This window comes from Ceratotherium simum, chromosome Y (assembly GCF_057802395.1).
Source record: "Ceratotherium simum simum isolate JZ-2026a chromosome Y, ASM5780239v1, whole genome shotgun sequence".
NCBI lineage: Eukaryota > Metazoa > Chordata > Mammalia > Perissodactyla > Rhinocerotidae > Ceratotherium > Ceratotherium simum.
This window is the reverse complement of record NC_141941.1, coordinates 1,902,741-1,925,173: the sequence shown is the minus strand read 5'-3', so window position 1 is coordinate 1,925,173 and position 22,433 is coordinate 1,902,741. Positions and strand designations below refer to the sequence as shown.

Below are 22,433 nucleotides of genomic sequence, written 5' to 3'. Positions count from 1 at the left end.
CTTCCTTGATAATACGACATGGGAAACTGTTTTTTGATCCCTGCTGAGCCACCAGCACAGAAGAAAAAAATCAAGAACCAATAAACGCAACAAAATTTAAGTTTTTAAAGTTTGATCCTCCAGATGGAGGTCATGGGCCATCCAATGGGGACAGAGAGAGGGAGATTCCTGGAAGGGGGTAGGTAGGATGCTGGCTTCACCTCATGGCCCCTTACCTCCCTCCAGCCCCACCCCTCTGTTCCTTCTCCCCTCTGCAGATAAGATTAAATTAAGTCAAGGATCCTACGACACCCAGGGCAGCAGACTGTCCATCCTGCAGCATGATTACATTCTGGGGCAAGAAATGAATCTCATTGGGTTGTTCCTGGAAATATAGAATTCAACAAATAGGTAGTGAATCTTTTTCAAAGGCATCTCTTGGTGTCACATCTTATAAAAACAGGAGCATTCATTCATACAGGGGTAGAAAAAAAGGCTTTCACATATTTCCTCCTCCATTTTTTTTTATTATGGTGAAATATATATAACATACAATTTGCCATTTAAACCATTTTTCAGCGTACAATTTGGTGGCATTAATTATATTCACAATCTTGTGCAATGACGATCTCTTTCTAGTTCCAAAAATTTTTCATCACCTCAAACAGAAACTTTGTACCCATTAACCAATAGCTTCCCATTCCTCCCTCCCCCAGCCCCTGGCAACCACTAATCTGCTTCCTGCCTATGGATTTGCCCGTTTTGGACATTTTGTATAAATGGAATCACACACTATGTGGCCTTTTGTGTCTGACTTATTTCACTGAGCATATCTTCAGGGTTCACCCATATTATAGTGTGTGTTACTGCTTCACTCCTTTTCCTGGTTGTATAATATTCCATTGTATGGATGGACCACATTATGTTTATCAATTCATCCAATGATGGGCATTTGGGTTGTTTCATTTTTATATGTTTTTAATCTAAAAAAACAAACAAAGATAACCTTTTTATCAAACATTTCTTCCTGTTTTTGCCTTCGGGATGTGGCATATCCTTTCCTAAGAATTTGGCATATCCTTTTCTAACCACCGCCATTATTAACAAAATTAAGGCTCCTGCTTAGTGCACTGTATTAGTCTGGGTTCTCCAGAGAAATAGAACCAGTAGGATGGGCATATATATATGTAGATAGGTAGATGACTGATAGATAGAAAGATAGATGATAGATGGATAGAGAGATAGAGAGATAGATGATACATAGATAGATAGATAGATAGATAGATAGATAGATAGATAGATAGATGATATAGATAGATAAATGAGATTGATTTATTTTGAGAAATTTTCTCACATGATCATGGAGGCTAACATGCCCTAAGATCTGCCATCAGCCAGCTGCAGACCCAGGAGAGCCAATGGCGTGAGTTACAGTCTAAGTCTGAGTCCGAAGGCAGGAGAACACTGATGTCCCAGCTCAAGAACCATCAGGCAGAGAGTTCTTTCTTTCAGCCTTTGATTGTATTCAGTCCTTCAACTGCTTGGATGAGGCCCACCCACAGTGAGGAGGGCAATCTGCTTTACACGCCCACCAATTCAACTGCTAATCTCATCCAGAAATAATGTTTGACCAAATAGCTAGACACCCTGTGGCCGTCAAGTCAACACATGATATTAACCCTCACACCCACACTGACCCCCTCTCCTCACACTCCCCCATTCTCATCTGTGTTCTCCTCAGAACGGCACGTCTTGTCATATTCCAAACCACATATCTGTGCCCTCCGCCTGCACTGTGTCCTTTAGGGGCCAGCTCTGAATCAACAGCCTCCGCTTTTCTCGTTTGGGCGGTTTCGGTTTATTTCCACAGGTTCTAAAGCAGCCGGTTGGACGGCACGAGCTTTCAAGGACGTGGCTCTGAGGATGGGTCTCCAAATTCACCAATAACAAATGGCACAGGCATGGCCGACCCCATCCCCATGCTCGTCCCAGCCACACATCGGTAATTAATTTCAACCTTTCTCGCCGAGCCTGGAAGTGGCCTCAGGGTAAAAATCATGATGACAGAGGCCACCATTTCTTAAGTCTTTGACGTGTCCAGACGCTGCTCTAAATGCTTTAGAGATTACCGCCCCTTCCATTCCCACAGCACTTGCGGATCTTGCGCAATTCAGTATCTCGGGGCGTTACGCCAAGTTAGCCATTAGTGTATGAGAAACGCAACGTCCTGCTCTGGATGAACAACAATGAAGGAGGAACCTGGCTTCTTCTTCCTTTTGCTCAACAATCTCTCCGCCATCTTTGGCTACCAGCACCCAACACTGCTTTGCGTCCCCTCTTCCCCTCAGGGCACAAGATGGGACGGTAAATCCAGATGTCCTGCCCTCCACAGCCAAGGGCAGCCAAGGAGGACCAGGGAGGCTCATCCTGTGTGCTTCCTGGCTCCAGACTGGGCTGGTGGCAGCATCTCTCTGAGAAAACCACCGCCTGGTCCCACGGGGGGTTCTTGGTCTTGCGTCTTGACCATGCCAGCTCTCCAATTTTGCCCTTATTTCTGACCCTCCCCACACGCTCACCCCACCTTCGTCATTTTGCACAAGCAATCCAGGTGAGTTGGCTGCTAGCATAAAGATCCCACACTGAGACAGAAGACACGTTTCATTGGGGGACATGACCGCAAATGTTTTATCACAGCATTGCAAATATCAACTATTCCACGACTTCCATATCAATGGTCAGCCTCTCCAAGAAAAAGTGTCAGACATCAGGAAGATGGGGATGCCTCCAGAAAGGGAGCAGAATATTCTTCACCCAAGGAGAGACCCTGAATGGATGTCAACTTGGGGTTAAAGGTGACGGTCATCAGAATGGATGGAAATGATGGAAACCTGGCCCAACTCAAGTGTGGTGCTGATGGGGGGCCGTTTCTCAGGGACAACCTGCAATACGGGGACGCTACCCCATGGCCAAACTCACAAAGGCTCCTGGAGAATCCCTAAACGGCAGACACCCGTCTTCTCTGATGCTCTCCGTGGTCTCCTTAAGGGCACAGTGCCCAGACCGGCTGCTCTGCCAGCCGCCAACAGTCAGCTTCCAAAAAAAACGCACCCACCAAGATTGGGTCTTCCCAGACGCTCTGCAGACTCTGCTATAAATTCTGGCTGGCCTGTGTTTCTTCATTCTCAACCGACCCACTTCAATGGAAGAAACCCACTTGAATGCAAAATTACTAAGCAGAGTGCAGAACAACAATTCAGCGTCTGTGTTCTTCTTGAGCCGAGGCCAAGTAACCGAGACTCAGACTTAATCCGGCCAGGAGGCAGCGATGAAGACAGGATTCCAAAAAGAGATGAGGGTACAAATCCAGCCGGGGACATAATCTCCTGCTGATTCGATGATTCTTCACTTCTCTGGGGAAGCTAACTACGGTGCAACCTTAAAATGTGGGAGATCCTCAAATACTTTCACAGGTTCTCTTCTTACAGAAGTTAAATTTGTTAAATGCCACATTCTCAAGGTCTCAATGCTAAATGTCTCTTCAAGGTACCCAGCTACATGACAGGTGTGTAACCTAGCTGACTCATAACCTGATAGTCTCTTAATCATCCATTTTTTTCTGGAGGATTCTATTATTACATTAAATATAATATTTAACTTATAAATTTTATAAATTGAGAGGGAATATTATAAATTGAGAATTTATAAAGTTTATAAACATTTATAATTATTATAAATTGCTGATTCCTTCTGCTCATAATCTTGGTTAACAACTGGTGCTGTCTTTAAAATATCTCTAGTACCTTTTGTGCTCCTAAACTTAAAAGAAAATGTGTTTTATCTGCAAAGTCTGATACAGAATTCCATATACGAGGTGTAATCGGAGCTACACCACAGTGTTTCAACAGGTGTTTGTGCCAAGAAAGAATACTCCAATTTTGCTTCTCAGGGTGATGGAAAGAGCTGGGATGTAAGACTTTCCGGTTTGAAACCTAAGCCAGTGTTCTGATCCGTACAAACAGCATTATACTCTAAAGAGCAGAGATCTATGAAATCAGAAAGGGTCACGGGTCTGCTTTTCCTAATTCAGGAGTGGTTGACAGAAAGAAACTCCAATCTGGAATGCAAACTGGTGCAGCCACTATGAAAAACAGTATGGAGATTTCTCAAAAAATTAAAAATAGAAATACCTAGCTATTCCACTACTGGGTATTTATGCAAAGAACATGAAATCGACAATTCAAAGAGACTTATGCACCTCTATGTTCACTGCAGCATCATTCACAATAGCCAAGACATGGAAGCAACCCAAGTGCCCATCAACTGATGATTGGATAAAGAAGATGTGGTATATACACACAATGGAATACTACTCAGCCGTGAAAAAGACAAAATTTTGCTCTTTCTGATAACATGGACGGCCCTTGAGGGTATTACCTTAAGCGAAATAAGCCAGACAGAGAAAGACAAACACCATATGATTTCACTCAGATGAGGAAGATAAACTAACACATGGACAAAGAGAACAGACAAGTGGTTACCATAGGGGATGGGGGTGGGGGGGGTGGGCAAACGGGGTAAAGGGCACACATGTATGGTGACAGATAAAAACTAGACTATTGGTGATAAACACAATGCAGTCTACACAGAAACTGTTAAAAATGTACACCTGAAATTACACAATGTTGTAAGCCAATGTGACCTCAATAAAATAATTTAAAAAAATATTTAAAGACAAAAAAAAAAGAAACCCCATTCTGCTTCAGCTTGTGTGCAGTTCCACACCGAAACCCATCATTAGCACGAGGACTGTTGGCATCCATTCAAGTCCCCGACCATGGCTCCAGCATGATGTGACCAAACAACTCTGAGGAACAAAAATACTATACTCTGTTTCTCTAAATCTACACACCTTCACCCACCTGGCCAAGTCAATATCTCCAGAAACGTTTTTCCTCCCCATGCCATTACCTCCTGCCCCCAAATAATAATTCAATAACATTTCTAGAACAGAAAAACCTAGAAAAAAACCTCTTTTCTATGTACCAAACAATTAGTGATAGTAGGCATCAGATCACATCTCTCGGGGGCTCAGCTTACATAACTCTGTAGTCCTAATATTACACAGCACAGATTGTGGCATTGGCTTCTTCAGGAAATAACAAAGGATTATACCCCTTATACGGATGTTATTCAGAAGTCATCAACAAGTTCCTGAACTTCTCATATATCGATTCAGCACATGTCACAGTGCCCGCCATATAGAGACCTCAATGACCATGTGGTGGATGCATGAATGGACGAATGAATGAGTGAAATTGAGAAGCCAATGCTGGGAAGATGGGCAGCTTCCCTGGAAAGACCTTATGAGACTCCAGAGGGCGAGACGTAGCATTTCTACACATCTTACTGGGACTATCAATCCTGAAAAACCGATTTGGTCATTTAAATTGACCGCAGGACAAAGCCAGCCGCATCCCTTCCCTCTGTTACGTATAAAATATTATTCTGATCGCTCAGAACACGTGCAAACCCACACCAGGAGGCAGACCACCTTTCCATTGTAAAATGTTAACAGAAACGCGTTAGCATGCGTGCAAATGTGACAACTGTCACTAGGATCCACAACAGAAGCCAACGAACCAGTGAGCGTAAACTCGAATTCTCGCCTGCAGAGAAGCTGAAGCAGACTCACGCATTCTCCATCTGGAATATTCCCTCTCCAGTTGGTCAGACTGTGGCTTCTGTTTTCCATAGGCAGACAACACAGCACAGAGCACCGACGTTCTTTTCCTGGAACGATTTTCATGATTTTTCCCTGATGGTTGATGATGCCCCCCACCCCCCCAAGGCTGTGTCCATATGGCTATTATCAATGAGCCCCGGAAGCACCATATGTGTGATTCCAAGCAAGACTTTGGATCATTAACCACCCAGACGCCAAGAGAAACAACCCCTCCACAACTCACACCTTGCACAAGCAAACACCACAACGGCTGCCCCAGGTCCACCCAGAGATCCCAAAAGGCTAACCGGCTCCACGTGACGTAAAATGTGGCCAAATGCATCCTCTGAATTTTAACACAGCCCTCTCACCGTCTTCCAAACGTGCGTTCAATTAACCCTTTGCTTCCCGACCGTCCGTGCAAGAGAAACCAACCATTCAAACCTGGAAAATACCGCACTTCCCTCTCTTTACTACGGCGAACCCCGTTTTTAACCGTGGTGGCCATAAAGAGTGACCCCTCAGCACAGTGCATCAATTCACAAAATTACGAGACTTCTGAAGATAAGGCTTTCCCGTGGAGCAAACTGGGAACTTCTGAGTCTCATAAAACTGAGAAGTCTCCGAAAAGAGCTGAGTCGAGATGGCTTGGAGAGCACAGCAACGAGATACATTATTGAGAACTGAGGTAGTGAGGCCCAGCCAAGAGCAATCAAGTATCACGGAGGTAAACCAAGCCAGCTCGAGTCTTTCTTCCAAACACCTCTGGCGTTTCCCAAATTGGGCATCTGTCAACAGCACTCTGAGGTCCCGTTGAGTTTGGCAGAAGAGAAACAACGGCCGTGCCATTTCTCAGACACGCTTCTCCAAGTCTAAATGAGTCACCCTCGAGATGTCTGGATGTCTGCTTCGTCCTCAAGGAAAGGACTTGGCACTCTGGAGGGTTCCCAAGGTACCGAATACACATTCTTGTGTTATTAGCTTGGCCATGGAAGAAGACGTGCGGTAGCGTCTAACTCTACGTAGGAAGGACACAGTGAACCTGTCCAAGGTGGCATTTCCGAGTCCCTTCGAGCAAGACGAGGCCGTTATCAAGGGTCTACCAGAAGTCTATTCCTGCTCCCTTTAGCTGACAGTGTGAAAAGAACAATGGACCTCTCAGCTGAGGAAGCCAAGAAGGCACAGGTAGCTTGGATCAGCCGTGGGCTTCAAGCTGGGTTTTTTATGGTCTACATTATTTTTGTGAGGCACTTGAGTTGGTCAACCATAAACAGAGGCACATAGTTGGACACCTTTTCCCTCTGAAAGGACCAGAGACGTCCACGGAACAGGACCAGGCAACAGAAGACTGTCTGACCACTCACAACGCAACCCAACGTCCTGGGTTACTGCAGAAACCGGTCCAGCTTCTCCTGGATGCGGGCGAACGCGTCCTTCCCCATGTAATCGACGTGCCCCTCCTCCCATTTCCTCCTGTCTTCCTCCGGACTCAGCTCCTTGACCTTTTCTTGAATAGAAATCTCGGAAATGGAGACAGCCAGGTCAACCTAGGAAAGGGAAGCCAACAGGAGATGCTTTTAGAAGCTGTCCGTCAAAGACTGGCAGATGCCTAACGCATCCGTCTGGTTTAGCAATCTCGGTTTCTCAGAGAGGATGCTGATCTTCAGCACTTTGCTTTTAAAACATACAAAACACATGCCGAATGTAATATGATATTCTTCTAAGAAGATGCTTTTTTTGCCTAAGTTTTTTGAAATTTTATAAATTATAACTGTACGTGTTCACTCTTTCCTAAGAAGTATTTTAATTTCCAGCCACTAAACCATTTTACACACACACCAACGTTGATTACTTCCACCCACCAAAATCTCAATGATTGCATTGCCATATATAACCAAACTAGGTGAAACGAAGAGAATTTTCACCTTACGTAAATAAAACCTATGATATTCTGGACTGCTTGGCAAGACCATTTAAATAGTAAGTTAAATGGTTTTCTTCTTGCTATGGCAGGGTTTCTATATTCTTAAGGGATACATTGGAGAGAACATATAAATACACACATGTGCATACACACACACACACATCTTACATTTGGTAGGTACTCAGGTGGGTCGACAACAATAATAAAGACATTTGCTCTACAAATTTCTTACCAGGAATTAGGAAAAGACTTAAACATATGCATATGATAAGAATTCATATATATATTTGTATGTATGTGTATATATATATAAAGTTGTGTGTATACATGTATGTGTATATATATACATATTTGTATTACATATTATATACTGTATGTATATGTAATATTATATATTACATATATACGTATATATGTATATATATATATAAGTATATATATATATATATAAAGTTAACTTGATAATGCTTACTTATAAAGTGCTTGACTCCGGTATTCCCCAGATGTATGTATGTGGAGAAAGATACTGGACGCCAGATAGTTAAATTATAGCTTCCATGCCACTGGGCATATGGTTTTTTCCTCTGATTATTTGCCATGCTGGTTTTGAAGAGTTTTTACATATAAGGTTCTCCTTTCTACACTCATTCCCATACTTATTATTCAATCATAGCCATCCTGTTGGTCAAGGAAATTGAATCTCTTGGATTTGGGCTCAGTAAATTCCTGGGAAAAAAAACTTTCTGGAATCAAGGGGACCCATCGCACCACATCCTAAACTAGCTCTCTGCAGAAAACAGCATGGTGCAAGCATCGTCCGTGATAAGGAAAGGAGGTCAGTGTCTGAGAAAACAACAAAATCCCTCGATTTTACGAAACAGGGTATTATACAAAATACTAAATAAGCGTCGTCCACAGTACAGTGGACACACAAGTCAACGCGCCTCAGTTGAGCGAATGAACCACTGAGAGTCTGCGTCCTGGTGTTCACAGCACCCACCTGACCGGGACGCCCTCCCAGCCGTGTGCATCCCCAGGAGGCGGGGATATCCTTGGTGCCATCCGCCGGGAGCATCCTTGGGGGTGGGACTGGAGCTCATGTTTATGAGCCAGGCGCTAACAAGGGTTCTGTCCAGACCACTCTCTGATGGAATCCCGCCAGCTCTGTGAGGCGGGCACCCCCGTCTCCATCTCACGGATGCTCAGAGAAGGTCGTGAACTCGCCCACCACACGGCTGAGCTGTCAAAGCTTGCCCAACACCCATCCCACACCACGTCACCCACTAATAACCAATTCGTGGAGCCTCAAAATCATCATACAGAGGCTGACCACGAAGAAGAGCAAGCCCCCATTCCATATGCCAGCAGTGGAGTTTCAGAAGAAGCCCTGTCTCCAACAGCTCTAGAAATAAATTCAAAATCCTGCATCTGGCATTTTGTAGAAGGACAAAGTAGAAGTAAGAAACAGTGTTCCTATTCTCCCTGAGGGGAAATGCTGGTAAAGGTGTCATGCACATTGAAATATTTACTATCTAGCAGGCTGTAATCCAAATATGTGCTGCCATAAATGGAACATTTGTGTCCCCCTCCAAATTCATATGTTGAAACCTAACCCCCAGGAGATGGTATAAGGAGGTGGGGCCTTTGGGAGGTGATTGGGTCATAAGGGTGGAGCTCCCATGAATGAGATTAGTGTCCTTATAAAGAGACCCCAGAGAGCTCCCATCCCTTCCACCATGTGAGCACGCAGAGAAGATGCCATCTATGAATTAGGTAGAGGGTCCTCACCAGTCACCAAATCTGCTGCTGTCTTGATCTTAGATCTTAGTGCCTAGATCTCCCAGCCTCCAGAACGGGGAGAAATAAATTTCTATTTTTAATAAACCACCCAGCGTATGGTATTTTTGTTATAGCAGCCAGAACAGACTAAGATACATGTTCAATATTAACTTTCATCACAGGCTTAACACCCAGATCTATTTGCTACTACTTAAAGACCCAAAGATGTTATTAGACCATTGGTGGAAAAAAATTAGCAATCACTTTCACTAAATGCATCCCCAGAGAGAATGAAGTTCAAGAGGAGAACATCCATAAGATGAAGAGACAGGAGGAATGCATCTTTCATTCCCCTCTTAAAGAAGAAATCGTTGCATGCTCCATTTGGGTTAAAACGTTCACCCCCAAATTTCCCAGCTTTGATTTCCCAGCTTCATTTCAGACAACAGATCACTGTGTGTTGGTTTCCATGCTCACTCTACAGGAAGACACAGCACAGCCCCTCCACTTTACGTGAATTAACTTTTGAGGAACAGCTTGTGCAGAGAGAAAGAGCATAGTTATTAAGGACTGGCAAGAGAGTGGACCAAGCAACCCAGATAGACAGATGGATTGGAGGCACCAAGAGAGACAGACGGACTCTCATTTCAACAAAGTTAAGCTGGAAATTGGGATAACTGGTGTGCGTGTGTGTGGCCGGCCCCAGGGATGGCGGATATTATCCAGCAGGATACCACCTCCAACGCATCCTGAGGACTGGGGTCCCTGGCGACCTCCACAGGGGGCTCCTGGCTCCGTTCCAAGGTTTCCTCAGATGGGCCACCTTCTGCTTCATCCGCTGGCTGCTAGAAACACAACCATTCCACCGTTAGTCTGTGGCGGGCTTCAGAGAACGGCAGTCTGAACCAAAACAACAGAGAACTCTTTTTCCGGGGAAAATAAGATCCGGTGGACAGGTCATGCTAGATAGCATTTCTGCAAAGCCTACACGGGGAGCTTTCCCACTCCTGGCTTTTTCTGAGCCACCCACCATTTCTCACATAAGATGAGAGGCTAAAAGTTCTTACGCCAGGTACCAAAGTCAACTTTTCAGAGAGAGATTCAATTAGCTTGTATCGAACGCCTATGGAAGCACTTTACTAAGTCTTTCAGGAGAGTAAAAGTATCTGGGTTCAATCTTCTGAGGATGGATGCTAACAGAAGAGGGTAAATTGAGGGAAAAAAGGGAAATTCATAATCCTTAAATATTGATATTAATCATGGGTCCAAAGTTGTACCAAGGATTTTAAACAAAGGGAGATATATACGCCATATTGATGTTGCATCTTTTTCTTCTCTAATTCTTCCTAAAGCAGGATAAAAGAGAATGAACTAATGGCCAACAGAAAATACAATGATGGCGGATAAGGGACCTTATCCGCCTGGATAATAAATAGACGCATCTTCCTTGGTACTCATGGGACACAGACACACTGAAAAAAAAAAAAGAGCCGTGACTGAGACAGACGTACTGAAGAAGCATAAGTGAGGGGTACCAAGGGGGTTGGGGTCTCTGTGAAGTCTGTGCATGCAGGAGAGGGTGGTGACAATGGGTCACCCATCACTCTAGTGGAATCTCAATTTCAAGCCAACCCATTGTCTGTCATAAAGAGAGAGCATAAATGAATTAGCAAAAACAAACCTTCGTGCAAAGGAACGCGGCTTCATTGAAAACATCCCATCTGGTTTTTTCTGCCTCCACGAGGCAGATGCAACTTCAGAAGGAATAGGCGTGGGGTAGAGAGGGACTGCTCACCAACGCCCGTGTCTGCTTCTCCAACTCGAGCTCACATCCACCTAACTCCCGTGCTGGTCTCCTTGCATCTCAGTGGGGCTGTGTGACTCATTCTCACCCACAGTATCGAGAAGATGTGATATGTCACCCCCAGTGAGAACCAAGGTACCCTTTTCCAACCCTCTGTCCCCACAAGTCAGGAGAAAAGCAAGGTCCTTCCAACCTATTTCAACTAGGGTCCCACCAGAAAATGAAACTCCGCCAAAAACGATTCGAGTGGCTATTTTGTCAACGCGCCCAAGGATGGCCCATAGCTAAGACCATCCCAGATGCGTAGGAGACAACTTAATGCGTTACGTGTGCGTGGCTGGCTTCAACGTGAGACTCTAATTCTCTCTCGGGCAGCACAGTGGAGAAGAGCTGCCCCAGAAGAAGATGAAGCAGAATAGCGGGAGGACCCCGGACCCTCGATGACCGCAGGGGGCAAAGGGTGCCTTCTCCACCCCAGCCGACTGCCACACCAACAAGAAATAGACTTCTGCATATCTGGGGACTCTTGGTACAGCAGCTAGCCTACCCTGATGAACTCGGGGTCAAGGACGAAGCCTGTGCCCACAGGCGGGGGGCTAGAAAAGGTCCAGAAACTCCTGCAATGAACCTAATGAGTGTCAGCCACAGAGACTAGAGAACATGGACATCTGTGCCCACCCTCACTGCACACACGTTGCAGAAATACATGGGCGGGCTGGGTTGGGCGTCAACACAACGTCTGTGCAGGCAGACCCAAGTGAGTCTCAACCCTAAGAATGCAGATTCCTGGGCCACAGCCCCAGCGATTTTGAGTGAGTTGACCTGAGGTGGAACCCGGCAGCTCCTAAACCCCAGCACTCCTGTTTTGGAGAAAGTCCAGTTGGTTCCTGTGTTAACGGAGGCACGGATTTATGCAGATTCAACACATAGTCATTGAGAGGTAGGTATGAAGACCAAAAAGTGGGCTCCACGGTATGAGCCCCACCCAGCACGCAGCTTCCTGTTATAGGAGAAAGCTGGATATTCGACAAATAAACCCTCTAGAATGACAAGCCGGGAGAAACTCTATGAAGGAAAATTGTGGAGAATGGAGAGTAGCTTTATCAAGGTCACATCGACCTTGTCAGGAAGAGGCAGTACTCCTGAAGGGGGAACATCTGAAGGATGAGCAGGAGGAAATAATGGAGAACGAGTAGAGACGGGGCAAGAAAAAGAAGAAGCTGAGAAAATCAGGGCTGCACGTACAAATGTCCTGAGGCAGAAGCCAAGCAGAATATGAAGGAGCTGAAATAAGTTCGTTGTAAAAACTGGACACCTCCCAAAAACAAGTCATTATTGGTGAAATTCATTAAAAAATATTTAAAATGTAAAAGGTAACACAGTAATCACAAATTTGCTTTTTTTACTTTCGGTTTTTCTATCTCCTAAACTTAGTAGTGCACATTAAAATACAGGCTCCTTCTTCCAGATCTTGATTACGGATGTAAAATCCAAAAATAAAATTAAGTTCTAATAATTATGGTGTAAGGCAAAATGATAAAGTTATCCAAAACATTAAAAACCAGGCTAATAGCAGCTCCTTTTTATCGGGCGCCCATCGCTGGTTGCTAAATGACCCTCATAAGCTTCTTGGATTTATGCAGCGCAGAGATTTGTTGGGATGGACGAGCGAAGCAATTAGCCTGGCAAATGGTATGTGCCAACAGATCTGAGTAATCTCAAAAAGATTAGTCGAATCCACTTAAGGAAAATGCCAATTTTGTCATCTCAATTTCTCTCGACAAAGAACACATCAATAAATTCCACGTGGGCATCATGAAACAGTATCCTCCCCCGGAAGGGATCTACCTCAGGGTTACGTATTCGATAAGAAATGATGCAATAATCCTACAGCTTCCTAGTTTGTCTTCTATAGATGTGCTGGAATCCCACAAATTGAACTTACGCAGGACGAGAAGTTCAGTCAACTCGTGTTGACATTTCTTAACGAGACCTGCAGGCTCGTTTAAAAACAATGAACGTTACAATTGAAATATAAACTGAAAAGTTAATAATAAATATTCCGCTTATTGTTACTGGCAACAAATAGGTACTTCCTTCTTCACATGGCCGTGTGCGGAAAGCATGGAGAACTCTGAGACGAGATTTTAACAACAACGGTGCAAAGCCAGCCTTTCAGATCATTGTTGGCAGGCTTACGCACGCACGTCCATGAAATGTGACTTGTGCGAGACGCGTTTATTTTTGGCTTTTGGATAATAACGATTTCGCTGATTCATCCCCCTGACCAGCTGCCAGAAGTTCAGGTCACCTCTAAAGAGAGACGGAAACTGGAAACAATTCAGAGGATTCTTGGCTCAAAGGAGAGAGAGACTGAAGGACGGAAAGAGGCTTATAAAACAGGACTCTGTCTGGAAAGGGGAACCAGAGAGCGCACAGCACAAAGCCAGGCTGTGCAGGGAAGGGAGACACAATAGACGCAGAATGCGCAAACACGAGACCCGGCAAGGTAAATTTAGAACAGATAAAAGGGAGCTCTCCTGTGCCTCACCCGCTGCAGTCTTGTGAAAGTTGTTACTGCCGGAGGAAGCTAAAAATATGCATCTACCAATATGTCCAAGAACCAAAGAGGGATTTTTCCACTTTCAGCAATTGGTGAAGCTACCTGTTTCACAGTAAGTCTCCCGCAAAAAAACAACTAAAGACGCTAGACCAGATATATATATATGTATATAAAAAACATTGTAGGGCCAGCCCCATGGCTTAGCGGTTAAGTGCGCACGCTCCGCTGTTGGCGGCCCGGGTTCGGATCCCGGGCGCGCACCGACACACCGCTTCTCTGGCCATGCTGAGGCCGCGTCCCACATACAGCAACTAGAAGGATGTGCAACTATGACATACAACTATCTGCTGGGGCTTTGGGGGAAAAATAAATAAATAAAATCTTTAAAAAAAAAAAAACCATTGTATATACACATATATTACATATTATATAAATATTATATATATTACAAATATACATTATATATACACATATATTGCATATTATATATTATATATACATTACAAATACATATACCATATATCATACACATATTATATATATACATTATATATATTACATATATATATAATAAATATATGTATATAAGAAATACATCAGATTGCTACCAAAGCAACAAACATTTAAGACTCAAGTTCATAGAATAGAAGCCTCGATACTTTGAAGATATTCATCCTCCTAAAACTAAGCTATAGATTCAACGCAATCCCAGTCAAAATTCCAGAAGGTTTTTTTCAAGACCCCGCCAACCTGATTCTAATATTCATATGGAAATTTTTCTTTGAGTGACAGTCAAATTCTTATTTTTTTTATTTAATTCATTTATCGAGGTCCTATTGTCTTACAAGACTGTGTAATTTCAGGTGCACACTATTATATTTCAGATTCTGTATAGCTGCATCGTGTTCATCCCCAGTAGTCTGGTTATTACCCATCACCCATATATCATGTGGTAATTTAAAGGGACTGAAAGAGGCAGGGAGAAAAAAAAACAGTGCAGTCCTTGCATGACGGGTCATGAGACATTTTAAAGCCATGGTATCGTGACAAGATGTTACTGGTGCAAAAAGGGGAAAATAAAACAAAGGAACAGAGAATCTGAAAATAGGTCTGCCCACATGTGGGCGCTTGATTGACGGCAAAGGAAACACAACGAGGTAGTGGGGAAATAACAGTTTTGTCGATAAACGGTGCTGAGTTAACTATAGATCCACGTGGAACGGCCATGGATGTTGACCCCAAACTCACTCATTGTGTAACATCCCTCCCAGGCGGATTACTGATGTAAGCGTAAAAAGTGGAAACAATAAAAATTCCGTAAGACCTCCAAGGTGATTGCCTTCACAACCTGGGTTTAGAGACAGACTCTCTAAGCAGCAAACAAAACATACGACTCATAAAGGAAATATTGATAAACTGGTCTCTATTCATCCCAGGATGCCATTGAGGGGTTGACAAGGTGAGCAACACAGTGGAAGAAAATATTTGCCATACTACTGAAAAAGAACCTACATCTGGAATGTGTACACATCATGAAGACTCTAACCTTAAAAAAAAAAAAAGGAAACACTGGAGAAAAATATTCAAAACATTTGAACGGGCGCTTCCAAAAGAGGCTTTGCAGAAGCTTCATATGCACATATGAACTTCATATGCACTTCCTTAGTCATCTCATTGTGCAAATTAAGACCCAAAGGAGACGCCCCACATGCTCATTGGCACTGTGGACTGCCGATGAAGACGCAAAGCAACCAGAACTCCCATACCTGGCTGGGAGTGCAACCCCTTTGCAAAATCCTTGGCAGAAGCTACTAAAACGAAGAGATACACACATGCATACCCTTTGATCTAGCAAATCCCTCCAGATATGCACACAGAAAGGCAACAAGATGTATGCATAAGGTTGTTCCAGGCGGTGTTATCTGTGCTAGCCAAAATTATCCAGCATCCATTAACAGAAGCATTAATCAATAAATTGTGTCTTCATACAATTCGATAATAGGCAGCCCATGAGAATGAATGACCTACGGAGTCTCTCGGCAAGACGGATGGATCTCACAGCTACATCACGCGAAAGAGGTCGGACTCATAAATACCAACTGTATGATTCCGTTTAGAAGGAGCTCAAAATTGCTCACAACTAGGCTAGACTAGTCAAAGTCAGGGTAGCATTTTCTGGTGATTGGCAGGATGCAAAGGGTCCTGTACGGTGATTTTCTGGGTCTGGATTGTGGCTACTGGGTTTTTTCACTCTGTGAAGTACGTAAGAGTGTCCTTTTTTATATGTATGCTATCCTTCCACAAAAGGTTTTCTTAAAAAATAATAAAATAAATAATAAATAATAAAAAAAAGTTGTACTCTGAACCACAGTAAAAACCACCAATAACTTTATACAAATGAAGAGCATCCCTAATCTTTTCATTAACTACAACACGTCCCTACCCAAACCCTTGGCTGAGATGCTAAATAGCAAATATAATTCTCTAATACGTTAATGTATATGGGAAGTCAATTAGATATTCTTTTCATTATCTACAACATTTCCCTACCCAAACCTTTGGCTGAGAAGGTGCTCAATGGCAAACATATTTCTCTAATACATAAATTTATATGGGAAGCGAATTAGATATCCTTTTCATTAACTACAACACTTCCCTACCCAAACACTTGGCTGAGAAGATGCAAATATATTTTCAGCTTTACTTTTTTTTTTTTTTTTGTGAGGAAGATCAGCCCTGAGCTAACATCCATGCCAATCCTCCTCTTTTTTTTTGCTGAGGAAGACTGGCCCTGAGCTAATATCTATTGCCAATCCTCCTCCTTCTTTTCCCTTTTTCTCCCCAAAGCCTCAGTAGATAGTTGTATGTCATAGTTGCACATCTTTCTTAGTTGCTGTATGTGGGGCGCGGCCTCAGCATGGCCGGACAAGCAGTGCTTCGGTGTGCGCCCAGGATCCGAACCGGGCCGCCAGTAGCGGAGCGAGCGCACTTAACCGCTAAGGCATGGGGCTGGCCCCTCAGCTTTACTTTTGAAGATGGAGACCTAGTTACCAACACTGTTGTCATCATTCTATATACAAAGACTGCCATTTGGAATAAGGATCCCAGGATCCAGACCCAGCTCTTCTACAGTTATATATAGGGATTTATAAAAATAACCTTTTTTGTTAGACTGATTTCCAGCTCCCCAAAATAGAAAAACCCAGAGTCGATAATTCAATGTGTGGCCGGCAGGTGGCAGTGATGCTGCATGATTAATTCCAAAGACGTCCTGGGAGTGTGAAATCATAAAATATACTCCAGATCCTGTGAACCATCCCTCCCTTTTAAAAGTGTAATGACTTCATCCTTTTTAGAGACACTAGCTCGTCAGAGAATATTCAAGCCATAGAGACTTCTTTAGAAGTCAATCACCTCCAACCCCTTAGTCACAGATGGAAGGATGGAACGATGGGACAGAGAGGGGAGTGGGGATGAAGGATGGGATGATGAGTGAAGCAGATACTCCAAAACACTTTTTCTTGTTTATATTCTTTTTATGTCATCCCGCTTTTTAATATCTGCTCTGTGGGCTGAAAACACGACTCCCCCAGCTGTTTAGGGTTGAGTCTATATTTATTTATTTAAATGGCTTTACTTTCACCTGTGGCCCTTCCTCCACAGCTGACCATTCCTGAGCCCTCTATGGATCCGTCTCTTCCTCTCCGGGAAATGTTTAAGAGGTTCTCACAGCACGCTGGCCGCCTGAGCTCCTTCATGTCTGAGACACCTGCCCGGACACAGAAGCGTGAGCTCAGCTGGGTCTCGGATGCCTGATCCCACCTTCTTTCCCTCGGATCCTCGAGACACCACCCCTCCTGTGGTAATTAAACACCTCAGTAGACAAGTCCAATTCCAGCCTGCTGTCTCCCACAAGCCTTCCGTAGAATGACTCTCTTGTTCCCTCTTCCCCACGGCAGTTTAGTATTCATCAAAGTTATATCTCGAGGTGGATCATTCTGAGGACCCACGGGGCCAGCCCTTCCATCACTTTTTTGAAGCCCTGGATGAGATGAAACGGAGCCAGGCTGGATAGAGCCACTGAGATGAGAGATCTGGGTTCTGCAATTGCTTCTGAGAACTAGTTAAATAACCTGAACCGGGCACCTTCAACCCAGCTGAGAAGTCATGTCCCTCCTACCCTACCCTCGGCCTTGGGGTCAAACTCCAACTTGCCATAGAAAGATGGCGGTTCCCAGGACGCATCTACACACCCCAGAGCCTGTAGGGACACAGGAGGGCTTTCATTTTTGATGGTATTTGTCATCTTGTCCCAGGACTTGTCTTGGGCCCTGGGAACCCACTTTACTCCAATTCTCAGGACTTTTCCCATCTTCTTTCCTTCCCCATATTGCCCCTTGAGGATGGGGGAGGGTTCAGAGCCACACCAAACTTGTCCAAATGGCACCACCATCTCTGTCACGGATGGAGCCAACTGGTCCTCCTCTCTGGGCTGCTGCTGATGAACTTGTGGTATTTCATTGTGATCGTCCATCTCACTGGGCATCAAGGAAAGACCATCCTGAGATCTCGATTTTTTCCATCAGCTTCACGCAGATGCCCCGATCCCTCCTACAGGAAGACCTCCCTTTGGCTTGGCTTGGATTGAAATGTTATGTAACGCATGCACAAACAGAAAGGCAGACATCTGTCCTTTAAGTCACAGCTTCGTCAACGTTACAAACCCCAAACAAAGGTATAAACACCAAGAAAACCCACAACAATCAAGTAGATTGAAATTCATAGGAATTGAATGGGAAGAATACTGTGTTCATGAGACTGAAGTGCTCTCTCCACTGTGAACACGGTTCTGGTTATTCTGAGATGGGTGTGGACCACAATCTGGGCCATGGGATTAGAGTCTCCTGATGGTTTTCTCTCTTGGTGTCTCCACAAAATCTCTGTTGGCACTAGAGTCTCTGATTTTCAGGACCTGTGACAATCCATGCCGGTCCCACGAGTGGCCAAAGGATTCGGAATACACACCTGCTTCTGAAAGAGCATGGTGGTCCTTGGTAAAGAGGTGGTGCCCATGTGATTGAGAATAGGTGGTAAGATCATCCACAAAAGAAAAATCCTTTTGAATGATTCTGATTCAGACAAAGCTTGGGCCTCAGTTTGAAAAGTATTCGTACACACTCTGAAATGACGGAATAGGATTAAAATCAGATATCTAGGAATTAGAAAGATGGTGTGTGTAGGAGTCAGGGTTCTCCAGAGAAACAGACCCAAAAGGATGTACACAGATATACAGAGCGAGATTTATTATGAGGGACTGGCTCACACAATGCAGCTGAGAAGTCCCATGATCTGATGTATATAAGCTGAAGGCTCAGAAAGTTGGTGTGTAATTCAATTCAGTCCAAAGAATCAAGCACCAGGAGTACCCATGTCCTACGGCAGAAGATGGATGTCCCAGCAGCAGCAAAGAGCAAATTTCCCCTTCCTCTGCCTTTTGGTTCTATTCAGGCCCTCAACTGATTGCATAAGGACCACCCACACTGGAGAAGGCCATCTGCTTTACTCAGTCTACCGATTCAAATGCTAATCTCTTCCACAAACACCCCCACAGTCACACCCAGAAATCACATTTTACCAGCTCTCTGGGCATCCCTCAGCCCAGCCAACTTGACACGTTAAACGAACCACTACAGTTGGAAAGGGTTTTCCAAGGGGTACTCAACAGAGCCTGATTGTCTGCTAAACATTTTGCGTGAATGCTGATTTTCTTAAAAATCCCATTACACGTGTGGCCCCCGGTGGCAGAACAGGGAGCAGGTCTACACATAAGGGAAGAGCTTAACTGACAGATTCTTCATATTCCAACTGGAACAAACAGATGTCCTTTATGTAATGCAAATAAGGCACTTCCTGGGGCCACATCCGGGCTACGGGGAGCTCGTCATACATCAGGAGGAATGGAGAACTAGGAAAAGCTAATTTTCTACCTCCTCCGTCTCCATCATCCAAACCTGAGAATCCTTCAATTGGTTTGGGTGGATGTCAAATTATGACTCAATAATTAATGTACAAAGTCGCCTGGACGTAATTTATTCCACATTATAGTGACATATAGGGTGCCTTCCACAGAAACATTTGCTAAAATTTAAAGATCGGTTGCTTATAATCTACAAGAAACCCCTCTCCCAAACCTATTGAAATAGACAGAAAAATACAACCTCCCTTCAACCCCCTCCCCAAATCCATCCATTACGAGATCATAGTAATTCCAGTCAGAAACCAAGGGTCTAAAAACGCCTTTGAATGTGAGGATTTAAAATGAGAAAACTTGAAACATCAGACACTCATCCAATGTATTTGCTCAGAAATCGGGGATGGAGAAATGACAGCCTCATTTAATACTATTTGTTTTCCAAATAAGGGGCACTCTTATTTTCCTTCTCTGAGGACAGAATTCTGCAGATTCAGCCTCAAGAGCAATGAGCATGTGGGTCAACCTTAATCTCTCGGAGTCATATTCAAGTGGGAGATTTTGCTGAAACCTCTCAGGATGCAGAGCCATGTGACCTGGCAGCTGGGTTCAAGGGCTCCAGGGGGGATGAAAGCTTCACCTATTGAACCTGAAAGTTTTGGGGCTCCCTCCAATATCTGGATGAGACTGGACACCTCTTCTCAATGGATGTATGAGTTTCCTGTGGTTGCTGTAACAAATGAGACAAACTGGGTGGCTTAAACCAATGCAGACTGATTATTTTATAGTTCTGGAGGTCAGAATTTTAACACGGGTCTCAGGGGACTAAAATCAAGGTGTCAGCAGGGCTGCGTTCCTTCTGGAGGCTCTAGGAGATGACCCATCCCCTTGTCTTCTCCAGGTTCCGGAGGCCACCTGCATTCCTTGGCTCATGGCCCCTTCCTCCATCCTTGAAGCCAGGAGTGCATCTTCCCATCTCTCTCTGCCTTATCTGTGCTTCTTTTATCACATCTTTTTCTCTCATCAAATCTCCCTCTGCCTCCCTCTTACAAGAACCCTGGTGATGACCTTGGGTCCACGTGGATCATCAAGAACCATCTCCCCATGTCGAGGTCCTTAACCGAATCACACCTGCAAAGATCCTGTTTCCATAGAAGGTAGCGTTTACAGGTTCAAAGGGATTAAGAAGTGGACATCTTTGGGGGGAGGCATTATTTGGTGTACCACAAAGCATAATTGCACAATGATCTAAATGAATGCAGAAGGCCCTAATGCCAGAGCAAACAGAAGACTAGCTTTCCCCCCTCCATCCCCCTCCCCCTAGGAACAAGGAAGCAGGCTCATTGGGGTGCCAGCGTCTGATTCTCCGTCACACCTGTGTAGGGTACAAGTACTTACGTCTTCTGAATGGCCTCCTTCAGGTGAGGGTGGGGTCTCGTCCACTCTCACGCTCAGCTCCGAAGGGTCCTCAGCAGGCCAAGGCTGGCTGGACCCTGCCATGGAATTTGCACGTGTCTCCCCGGCACTGGGCACAGAATTTGCACATGGCTCCTCAGCGCTGGACGCTGAATTGGCATATGGCGCCCCAACACCACTGAGGCTAGCCTGCACAGAAAGTGGACACTGTTAGTAAGTCCTCCTTACATCTTTCCAACTCTCCAGCTACCCTCGAGGCCCCAGGACCCATCCCATCCTCTGTGTGGCCAGGGCTCCTTAGCACTATCTTCTGTATACAATAAACATAAGCTTGACCAATGAATGCCACACAGACTTGTGAAATGGGTCCCAGGAGACTATAATGTTCTGAGCAGGCCGTGCACAAAGCCGGATGCTCTAAAGACGAGAGTGAGTGGTCCCATATCCCTGACGTGACAACTCACAAAATTAGTTGTGTTTAAACAGGCAGCAGATAGGTGGTCCTCGAGAAAGCTGCCCCACCTGGCACACATTTCCTAGACAGCTCTCAATGTTTTCTTTCTCAGAACCACCTGCCTCAAGTCTTATTATCCTTCACATACAATCTGAGGCTTAGCAACCCGCGTGGCAGAAAACAAGCGGCAACGAATTCAGCAAGATGCATACAAATAACCTATTCGCTTGTGTCACATGAGCAGGGGAACTGGCAGTTCATCCTGCAGAGGAGAACCAAGCTCCACCACGCAAAAGCCAGAGGAAAGACTAAAAGATGAATTCCTTTCGATTTCCCAAGCAATGCATTTGCTGATAATTGATTCCGTCGCACCAGGAAATGTGATCGTAAAAAACTGACCAAAGAATAAAGCTTTCTGGGACCTCATTGCAAAAGGTGCTTTGCAAGGAAGATGTATCCACATGACACGGACGGAGGAAACGTCACTGTCTGGTGCATTCAGGGTTATCAGAAAGTCTTTAAAAAACCAAATTGATGTCAATCAAAAATGTTTAAAATCCTCTTCAGAAACTTTCTCCAGCTGCTACTTCAAACGATGATTTAAAGTGGAAAATGTCTCCTCGAACGACATTGTAATCAATCCTCTCCAGCCACTCATCTGCGAGGGGCTCTCACCCTGATGAACGCAGGTCATTTAAATAATCTATTATTCATGAGTCGTCTACATCACAGCAGCATTTCTGCTCATTAACCATTCACTATTGTGAGCCAAAAAAAAACCATGTTGCCTGTTTCTTTAGCATCCTTCTGCCTGAAATACG

The 22,433-nt window shown here is 44.4% G+C and overlaps 1 protein-coding gene across 4 annotated transcripts in view; it reads right to left on the bottom strand.

Moving 5' to 3' along the window:
* Positions 1–488: 488 nt before the first annotated feature.
* The window catches only part of LOC147911604 (glycogenin-2-like), a 42,866-nt gene continuing 20,921 nt past the window's right edge, over positions 489–22,433 (bottom strand). For 2 of the 4 annotated variants that reach the window (XM_087427848.1, XM_087427849.1), the window contains exons 8-10: positions 21,141–21,347; positions 10,142–10,249; positions 489–7,248 (exon numbers count right to left, since the gene is read on the bottom strand). In XM_087427848.1, coding sequence (XP_087283974.1) covers positions 7,087–7,248; positions 10,142–10,249; positions 21,141–21,347 — 477 coding nt within the window. In that variant the 3' untranslated portion in view covers positions 489–7,086. The remainder of the gene's footprint in view (positions 7,249–10,141; positions 10,250–21,140; positions 21,348–22,433) is intronic. The other 2 variants (XM_087427851.1, XM_087427852.1) reach the window with 2 other exon arrangements.